Here is a 10377-nt window from a genome sequence, read left to right on the forward strand (position 1 = left end):
TCAGGCTAAACTTATATAGCACAAACTGAAATAAATTATGAAATTTAATTCTCAACCAATATAATATTAAAGGATGAAATTGAAAAAAATTCAACTAAAAAAAGAATAAAAAACATTCAAGTTATCTTGTCTAACCCATAATTGAGTTATAAGATTATGATAACCCTATATAAAATAAATATTAAAAAAAATTATAATATTCAATTCCTAATCAACCCAATATTGAAGCATTAAGTTAGAAAAATAAAAAATGACTCGAGTTAACTAGAGATAACCTACTAAACCTAGGTCAAAAGACTAGAACAATTATATAGAAATCAAATAAAAAAAAAGTTAAAATTCTCCATCAATCCAATGTTGTATGATGAAATAAATAAATAAATAAATAAATTAAGAAACGAACAAAAAAAAACCCGATTCAACATGATTAACCTGTAAAACTCGCGAGATAGATTATGAGACCATGATATACTCATAAAAAACAAATGAAATAATAATTATGAAGCTCAATTCTCAATCAACTGAATGTTAAAAATGATGAAGTTGATAAATAAATAAATAATTAAAAAATAACAAATAAACCTACGACTAACGTACAAAACTAATGATATGGGTTATGAAACTGATAAACTTTTTAGAAAATAAATCAAAATAAGTTATGAAGTCTAATATCCAATAAATCTAACATTAAAAAATTAAATTTAAAAAAAAAATTAATTTTTTTTTTAAATGCTCAGGACCAAAGTAAAAAGGACTATAAAGAAAATCCAAGCACTTTTAATACATGTTTCAAGCTATGTTACGGGAATAAAAATATACATGTTTCAAGCTATGTTCCGGGAATAAAAAATATGCTTTCTGTTGAGAGTGGGATTTGAACCCACGCCCTTTCGGACCAGAACCTTAATCTGGCGCCTTAGACCAACTCGGCCATCTCAACAAGACAGCGTGATGAGTCAAACTAATATAAATTAATCAGTATCACTTGTTTTGTTTTCTTGGCAGCAGCTTATAATTGAATGACAGTTCAAAGCTTTGATAATTGAATGACAACGCAAAAGAGCATGCAATTAAGGTATCTGTTATTCAATTTCCTCACTCATTAGTTTGATTTTTTTAAATTAAAACCATTTTTCAATTAAAAATAATTTAAAATAAATCAAATGTTTTTATGCATGCTAAAGAATTTTTTTTAATAAAATAATTGAATCCAATCTTATAGGAACATGTTTAATAATACAATGGCAACATTTTAAAAAAATATTTTTTAATTATTTTGATTTAATAATGTTAAGAATCTCAAAAGAAACTATCAATTCAGCTAAATTAATTTTGAAATTTATATAACAAACACATGTCCATGTTTCAAATGTCCATAACCACTCTGGAATTAACAATATTTCTATTAATAATTTAGTGCATAGTTGTGATCGCAACTTCAAATTCAATTTTCCCACTCATTAATGAAAAAAAAAACTTATGTCCCAAAACGCGACCTTATCCAAACCAAATCCCGCAATTCACTAAATCGTGATTCGCAGGTAATGCAAGCATTTAAAAAACTCCAAAACATGGGCTCCACACCCTTCAGATCACAATCCAACGGCACAGAATTATTCCAACACAAAAAAAATGAGTGAGATTCACCGATGTGGAAGTGGGGCCACCGCCCACACACAACGACGAGAGCAGCATGCTCTCTGCCCCCCTCTCGTTTTGACAGCTTCAATAGCTGGAGAAGAAAGAGACCTGGGCGCGTGAACCCTTTCTTCCATCTCGCGCGTTGCCCAACCAGCACATTCAAAAGTAAGTCAAAAGACACGAGACAAAACATCACTCATTCCCTTCACTCATTCAAAATGGGCCCCGATGCTTCTTTGTTCCACCTCCACAACAACGCGCCCGCTTCACTGTGTGCCCTCCCACCCCTGCCTCCGGTCCTTGCCTTTAAGAGTTTGAAAATCCTCTCTCATTTTCTTGTCCTTCAATCAACAAAAACTATAATTGTTTCTTTACACTTTACATGCAAAAAGAGATAGAGTTGGTAACTGTAGGGGCGGCAGCAGAGATTGAGATAATTGATTTTTGAAAAGAAAAGGAAAAACACAAAATCTAACAGAGAGAGATCAAGGATGAACGTTGTAGGGAGACGACAGATGCCGAGATCGAATTCGACGACGGCGCATCACCACCGTCAGTACTCGGATAATTTCCTGGACAGTAGTAGATGGCTTCTTCAGTCATCTTCACAGGTTAGTTAGTTAGTTAATTAGTTAATCTCAATCTTTCTTTGCCTATGTTTCTTCTTAAGAAAAAGAGATGGATGGCGTTTGGAAATTGCAGGACTTTGGACACAGGTCAAGATCATCGAGTCTAAGAAAGATCGGAGATGATCAGTTCAGTCCTGGTCTATTCGATCTCCATTCTTTTGATACTGACTTGTTGCCAGAGCTAAAACCACTTAATCAAGCAGCAGCTGCAAGTCGAGGTGAAAATAATAACCTTAGTAAAAGTATGTCCTTGGACAAGGAAAGATTGAACAGCAACAACAATGTTGCCAAGATCAAAGTTGTGGTATGTTTACTCTGTTTATTTACTCAAATCAAAATCTTTTCTTGTAGTTGTAGTGATTGGTTGAGAGAATTTGCAATCTTGCAGGTACGTAAGAGACCGTTAAACAAAAAGGAGATAGCAAAGAAAGAGGAAGACATCATCACCATCGAATCGAATTCGAATTCGAATTCTCTCACAGTTCATGAAACCAAACTCAAGGTGATTACTGCTTGCTGACTAAATGTTTTTTTACATTGATATTGTTGAGGTATTTGTATGTACAATGTGAATCCAAGGATGTCGTCGTGCATTGAATCTCTATTATTTTTCTTTGTTGTTGTTTCGAATGGAAGGGTGTAAAATGCTATGATAATGAATGCATGTGCAGGTTGATTTGACTGAATATGTTGAGAAACATGAATTTGTTTTTGATGCGGTGCTGAATGAAGGTGTATCGAATGATGAAGTGAGTATTAGTATATCGACAATTGGTGTTTCATTAGAGGATGAATTATCATCACATTCAGCTGGTTTCATCTGATATTTTTTTTTATTGATGTATCTAGGTGTACTCTCAGACTGTTCAACCAATAGTTCCTCTAATTTTCCAGCGAACAAAAGCAACTTGCTTTGCATATGGGCAAACAGGCAAGCAGTTTGGATTTATATGATATTGTCACTGCTTGATACTGACTAACAGAATCACTTTCCTTGTTATAAATTCTTCTAACTTATTTCTTCTCATTCTCCTGCTTTTACCTTGGCTATAACTAAACTACACAAGTCAGTGCTTGGTCTTCCATGTCATGTAACTTTCCCTGGTTTAACGGCATGGTAAAACTCTTTTAATATTTGGGGTAATGGTGTTTAAATGTGGTCTACAAATGCAGCAAATGACCTTCATAGAAAGTGAAAAAGGGAAGAATAGGAGGAAAGAAATCCTGTGTTTTGGTTTGTTGTTTCTATGGTCTTATTGGTTTATGTTTTCCATGCCTTCCTTACACCTTTCCATCGTATTTTTGTGAATAAACTTGGTGATTAATAATTCCCAACCAGGGAGTGGAAAGACTTATACCATGCAACCGCTGCCTCTCAAAGCATCCCAAGACATATTAGGATTGATGCGCCATACATATTGGAACCAAGGCTTTCAATTGTTTGTCAGTTTCTTTGAGATATATGGAGGGAAACTATTTGATCTCCTCAATGATCGGAAGTAAGTTATTGAAGGTCATAGGTTTTGGGTTGGCTAAAAATCTAAAGTTATGTTCAATCATCCAAACGGCTTCTTGGTTCTGCAGAAAGCTGTGCATGAGGGAGGATGGGAAACAACAGGTCTGCATTGTTGGTTTGCAAGAATACAGAGTTTCAGATGTTGAGGCAATTAGGGAGTTCATTGAGAAAGGAAATGCTACAAGAAGCACTGGCACAACTGGTGCAAATGAGGAATCCTCTCGATCACATGCTATACTTCAGCTTGCCATCAAGAAGTCAGCCAATGGCTCTGACTCAAAGCCTTCCCGATTAGTGGGAAAATTGTCTTTTATAGATCTTGCTGGAAGCGAGCGCGGGGCAGATACTACTGATAATGATAAACAGACAAGGTAGACCATGCTCTTACTATCTTGTTTCTCTGGAACTGTCCTTATTTCAACTAGTTGTGGTTCCATTGGATGCCCAAACAGATCTTCTTGGTCACAAATTGCACCAAGTCAACAATTGACCTTTTTTTCTTTCTTCTACAAATATGACTACTGTCTTAGCACCTTGATGTCAAAAAAATTCTGCGGGGTTCAATTAAACCACTAAATAATTTTTACTATTTTTTTTTCAGAATAGAAGGTGCTGAAATTAATAAGAGCTTACTCGCCCTGAAAGAATGTATCAGAGCTCTTGACAGTGACCAGGGTCACATACCCTTCAGAGGCAGTAAGCTGACAGAAGTTCTTAGAGATTCATTTGTTGGTGACTCACGCACTGTTATGATTTCATGTATTTCACCAAGCTCAGGATCATGTGAACACACTCTCAACACTCTAAGATATGCTGACAGGTATGGGGCTTTGTAACTGAAGTAGCTGTGAGGAAGTGAGCTCTTTGTTTTGCTTGAATACCTCTGACAGACATTTATTTTCCAGGGTTAAGAGTCTATCAAAAGGGAACAACTCCAAGAGGGATCCATTGTCTTCTTCAAACCTTAGGGACTCAACTACCTTGCCCTTGACTTCATTTTCACCATCTGAACCAACCTTTGTAGATAGCATAGCTGATTTTCCCAATGAGAAGAGCAGGTTTGGATGGTCAAGACCAACTGAGAGAGAAACATCTCCACCTTTTAATATGGACCGTGTTCCAAGCGGAAGGGCAGAGGGAAATTTATCTGCATCTGTTCAAACAGATTATTACAAGGTCCCGAGTGTTGGTCAAAGTGGCATCATTGCTAATGATTGCAATTACACTGAGGAATCCTATGAACATGAAAAACCACCATGGATGAATAATAATAAGAAGGTAGATACCTTCCAAAAATCAGCTTTGGAGGATAGGCGGAGAACTGATTCTCTGATGAAACAGAGGGATGTCCTTGCAGTTCAGGCTAACAATTCTCATTCAGATGATGAACTTAATGTCCTGTTGAAGGCAAGTGCATTCTAGATATTCTATATTGTTTCCGAACAGTTGTTCAATTGCGAATTAAATTTTGCTGTGGCTTCTTTTAGGAAGAGGAAGATCTTGTATCTGCGCACCGAAAACAAGTGGAGGAGACAATAGACATTGTTAGGGAGGTGAGTCATGATATCTTTTTGATGCATCACATTTCTCTGCCATAATAAAACTGAAATAATCTTTCATATTTATGCAGGAGATGGAGTTGCTTGCTGAAGCTGACCAACCGGGCAATCAACTTGATGAATATATCTCCAAGTTAAATGCCATTCTTTCACAGAAGGCTGCAGGAATTGTACAACTGCAGACCCGCTTGGCTCAATTCCAGAAACTTATGAATGAGTATAATGTTTTAGTATCATAATTGTCCACTTGATCAATATCAAAGAGTGCCAGGGATCAAATGTAGGTCTGATTATTTGTTGTGATGGCCCTTCTTCACTTGTTGCGGTTTTGGTTTGATTATATTGTAACTTAACCCGGTTACAAGGGGATAATGCTTTTTTAGGGTTGGGGTGAGTGGTTGGATTTGAGCCTTGTTTCTTCCCCTAATAGCCAGCAGTATTGTGGCTCGACATGGATATCCTGTTTGGATTGCAAAGCTATAATACACATTTTTTAAAGAACCGTGACATTAAAATGTGTTTTAGCAAAATATATATCCTGTTTGGATTGCAAAGCTATAATGCAAACGCTGTTGATTGCTAGCATATTGTTTTTGATGGTTACTCCACATGGATCATGCTGGAATTGATACAATTGATTTGCTGTTCTCTGGAACTCATCGTGAATGAATAATTCTGCCGCTGCATTTCTATCAACAGCTTGCTGGTTTTGTTGCTGCGAAGGCATGTGATGCTTGGACATGGCGATCACTTCTGTATCTCTAGCTAAGAGAGTAGTGCTTTTATTTTCATTTTCCTTTATTATTGTCCCAGTTTGGTTGCTTGATTTCTAGTAAACTTTTCTGACGACATGCTGGTAGATTATTAGCCCTTTTCGGCAGCTGTCATTGCATTTGCTTATTGTCCATCTGCCAAACTTGAGCAAGCTTGGCATTTGCTCATGATACGAGGGTCCTTTAACTTGGAGATTTTTTATACCTAATTAGCAACCCAGACAATGTGGTCCTCTGGTAGAAATAATGCCCTCGTAGACTCGAACTAGCCCATCTGAGTTGCATGGTTTAACATGGACCGGAAATGTAAATAGAGTTAAGAGACATGGGTTGTAGCCATCAGGTCTGGATTTCAGACCTTTTCAGTTGCAGATAGTTCAATGGTTGACTACATCATTCCATTCTGGTTTCTTTTTTATTTTTGATTAACATTAATGTCCGAGTTAGTATCTCGATTAATCCCACGGATCTTGAAGTTAATGATCATATAAGTCTCTAGTAGTCTTTGTAGGACTCGAATTAGTGATATTTAGAAAGTAAATCTAGAATCTAACCAGTTAAGGTATATATTGCAATTGGTTTAATATAAAAATTATTAATTTATTATTATAAATCCCAATAAACAGAAAACAATAAACTTAGTTGTTATTGCAGCACCTCTATTACATATGGCCTAAAAGAAACAAGACAAATATAAACATGAATAGCAAAACAATGATGGATCATAGAAACACCATTAGCAGCAGATAGCCTAGAAGTCAGAAGGCCAGAGCCATGTTCTGTCCACATTCATGACAAGCCCACAAGATGGATCGACATTGTCTAGCTTATTTATTGTTAAATCCAAATAAAGGAGGGGTTTTTCAAGTGAGAAACATGAGAGGACAGGCTTCTTTGGGACCCCTTTGAGTTCATTTGAGACTGTGGGCGCATTCAACACATGACACTGCGAGCAAAAGTTGAATGAGAAACAAGGAGGTGGCACTCTTTTCAATCACATGAAAGCATCGTGGGGCTACAACATTTGGATGATTTTAATGTCATCTTGTTGGTTGGGCACTTGAACTTTAGTTAGCCACAACGAATCAACTATCACTAAAAGATTGAAGACATTTATGTTTACCAACATGCTTGTAGTTTGATGGTGCTTTTGTAAAATACAGTGGTAGAGGTCTTAGTATAAGCTTTTGTGAATCCATTGCCGACGAGTCGCGGTTCCGGTGTTTGTCAAGAAGCATTTACTATTTTAAAATTATGTTTTGAGATTTTTTTTTATTGATGATTTTTTGTTGAATTATAAAAAAACTATATGATAGCACATTAAGAAAATGTAAGGGAAAAAACTTTGTTGGTCTTGCTCTCATAACCTAGTTTTGACTCTCTTTCTGACTTTTTGTTTTTGAAAAAAATTCAAAAGATAGCAAAAATTAAAAAGAAATTCAAAAAATATATTTTTGATGTATTTGCATTGTTTTTGGCATTTTCAATGTCTTTTTAAAAGAATCAAAAATTAAAAAATGTACTTTCGACGCATTCATTTTAAAATCATTGATTTATTTTTCTAATCGAGTTGACGTTGATGTTGTGTTATTTTTTTTTTAAATATTTGAACAAGATGACCAAAAGTGCAAAAAGAAAAAGAAAAATGAGGGACCAAAGTGATTTTGGGTTGCTTAGTCATCAAGTTTGCTTGAGAGCCAAGCAATTGGAAGAAAAGAAAAAAATTATTTTACCTATAAATATTGAGGGAATCTCATATACAGGGGGGGATGGGTAGGAGCTTAGCCAAAAAATAATAAAAAAAAAAGCTAAAAAACATTATACCTCACATTCTCTCCCAAAAATATAAAAAACCCTATTCTTGTTATTCCTAAACCCAGCCGCTAACCATACAGAGGAGAGAACAAAAAAACACCATGGGAGCCATCTTATCTAGCATCATTATAACCCTTTCTCAGAACACCATATCCATCATATTTAGCACCATCATAACCCTTTCTCAGAACACCATAGCCACCATATCTTTTCTAAAACCTATCATCAACTATAACCAGAAGTCAAATATGCTCATTTTCTAAAAATCACAGCGCCTTCCCTAAACCACAATAAAGAAAAACCAAACATTGCATTCATAATCTCTATATCTCATTATTGAAATCCCTTCTAGCCACACAAGCTAGTGTGATACGAACAAAGTTAAGTCCAAATTTAGCCTTAAAATGTTTGTTGATTAGTTTTGCGAGATTAGACATATCTCTTAAACTATACATCGAAATAAGTTGAAATTTTACAAGGAGATACTAGATACATGGAATTATATTTTGGTAAATGTTTAGGTCAAATGGATTTCGGGAACATATTATTTCAGAGAGACAAAGTTATTAGAAAAATCCTATCAAATATGTCAGACTAGACCTTTGGTATTGTTTAAGACATATTTGGAGCTACAAGTGAAATATTTCTTCAATTCAAGTTTTTTTTGAATCTAGACATCTCAAACTTTCCAACTATATATGGTAGGCCTAATAATGCATCCTGATGAGAGTGAATGACATGTTTGAAGGTAAGACTAAAAATCTGCCAATAATGTGTGAAAATTAGATGTACAGGCTACATGAAGAAATTGTGGCATGAAGACTTTGTTTTTATTATCATATTTTATTTATTTATTTCATTTTGAATAATTATTTTTAATTTTAGTTTTTTCTGGCCCATTAGATATTATTTAGGGGCTTATTTTGTTATTTAACTTATATTAATTATTTACTAGTTTAGGTTCATTAGTTTGCAACCCAAAAGAGATCCATTAGAGTTTATTAGAGGAGATTATATTATATTTTTTTAGCTGCAAATTTTGTCATCAAGTTGGAGAATAAACATGAGTTTTACTTTTCTTTGTTTATGATAAAATAACTTTTTTTTTATAGAGGCAAAGATCGTACATTGACTCATCGTAGATCAACTAGCTTTGTGACGTCATTCACATACTTAAGGTTCTTAGATACAAGGTTATCTTTAGATCCAAGTCTTTTTCCAATACTTTTGGTTTTTAAGTACATCATTACATCCGGGTCAAGATTCTATCAAATCTAATTTTTTATTTTCTAGTTTGTTATCTAATTTTTTATTTTCTAGGTTGCTCATGTTTTTCTCTCTTTCTACATGCCATTATCGGCCACCAATCAAAGCACCAGTAACAGACTAACAAACTTCTCTAATAGGCGTGACACCTACAACCAACAGCTCCTACAATGGTGGCTCCTATTACCCACGACAACCTCTTCTCCTCCCATCTTTGACTATTAACACAGTAACAAATAATAGTGGAGTTGAACCTATATATATAAAAGAAGATCATGAGAGAGAAAGAAGTAGATCTATATAAAAAATAGAAAGAAGATCTTGCTGTGTATTTTTTTTTATTTACAGCTCTTTGTTCATGATACTACCAGCACATAAAGAAGGAAAAGAAAAAAATTGATCTAAATCTACCATTTTTCTCTTCACCGACAACAATGTGTGGACTCACATGCTGCCAATGATGGTGGCGTGTGGAGATGACATGCCACAATTGTTTCCACACTATCAGTGCACTCTAGAGGCTTTGTAGACCACTCATAACTCGTCCAGTCACCCTTGGAAGGTCTACTTATAACCTCAGATCACCATTTTTGGCAAATTGTGAAATTCATGACTTTTTTATTCTTGTATATATTTTTGAATTGGTTGGACATTGTGTATTAAAATTGTTGTGTGTTCTTGAATTGAGATGCTTTGATAATTTTATGGTGGATTTTGAGTTTATTTTCTTAGAGCTACGATATCTAAATGAACATTTAATCTTGGTTCATGATTTATGGTTGAGTTTATAATGATTTGAACATTAAATAGTGATTCATGAATTGTGTTTGGGTTGGTGTTGATTTTCTTGAATTGGTATGCAATTGAACAAAATTCATGAATCAATAAAATTCGTGTGGATCTTTGGTGTTGTTTGGTTTTGAATTAATGAACAATAATTCATTTTGAATTGATATCGTGTTTAAAATAGCTTAACATTAGTGGATCCTCTAACCTTGACATTTGTTTTTATAATTGATTAATCCTCCCATTAATCTCACATTTAAAAATTATCTTTAACTCATTATTATTATTATTATTATTATTATTATAGTTAACCTTCTTGTGGTTCGATCGCAGTCTTACCAGATTATTTATTACTTCACACTTCTACACTTGGGATAAGACATTAATATTTT

General features: G+C 34.6%; 1 protein-coding gene and 1 non-coding gene across 2 annotated transcripts; one reads left to right on the plus strand and one right to left on the minus strand.

Moving 5' to 3' along the window:
• Positions 1–859: 859 nt before the first annotated feature.
• On the minus strand, positions 860–940 carry TRNAL-AAG (transfer RNA leucine (anticodon AAG)). The gene has a single exon. It is a non-coding gene; the product is annotated as a tRNA-Leu (tRNA).
• A 980-nt stretch (positions 941–1920) lies between these two features.
• Positions 1921–5846, plus strand: LOC118051704 (kinesin-like protein KIN-13B). The gene is made up of 11 exons (XM_073406331.1): positions 1921–2252; positions 2344–2574; positions 2659–2772; positions 2942–3019; positions 3120–3201; positions 3610–3769; positions 3855–4157; positions 4388–4606; positions 4692–5197; positions 5278–5339; positions 5417–5846. Exons 1-11 carry the CDS (start codon positions 2133–2135, stop codon positions 5582–5584), a joined length of 2043 nt encoding a protein of 680 aa, XP_073262432.1. The 5' UTR covers positions 1921–2132; the 3' UTR covers positions 5585–5846.
• Positions 5847–10377: the final 4531 nt, after the last annotated feature.

Source organism: Populus alba, chromosome 18 (assembly GCF_005239225.2).
Source record: "Populus alba chromosome 18, ASM523922v2, whole genome shotgun sequence".
Lineage (NCBI taxonomy): Eukaryota > Viridiplantae > Streptophyta > Magnoliopsida > Malpighiales > Salicaceae > Populus > Populus alba.

What these genes read in the sequence shown, in the direction of transcription:
- LOC118051704 (XM_073406331.1), top strand. Translation starts at nt 2,133, where the DNA reads ATGAACGTTGTAGGGAGACGACAGATGCCGAGATCGAATTCGACGACG. An exon ending in CTTTGCATATGGGCAAACAG is followed by an intron (nt 3,202 to 3,609) that starts GCAAGCAGTTTG and finishes ATTCCCAACCAG; the next exon opens with GGAGTGGAAAGACTTATACC. An exon ending in CAATAGACATTGTTAGGGAG is followed by an intron (nt 5,340 to 5,416) that starts GTGAGTCATGAT and finishes ATATTTATGCAG; the next exon opens with GAGATGGAGTTGCTTGCTGA.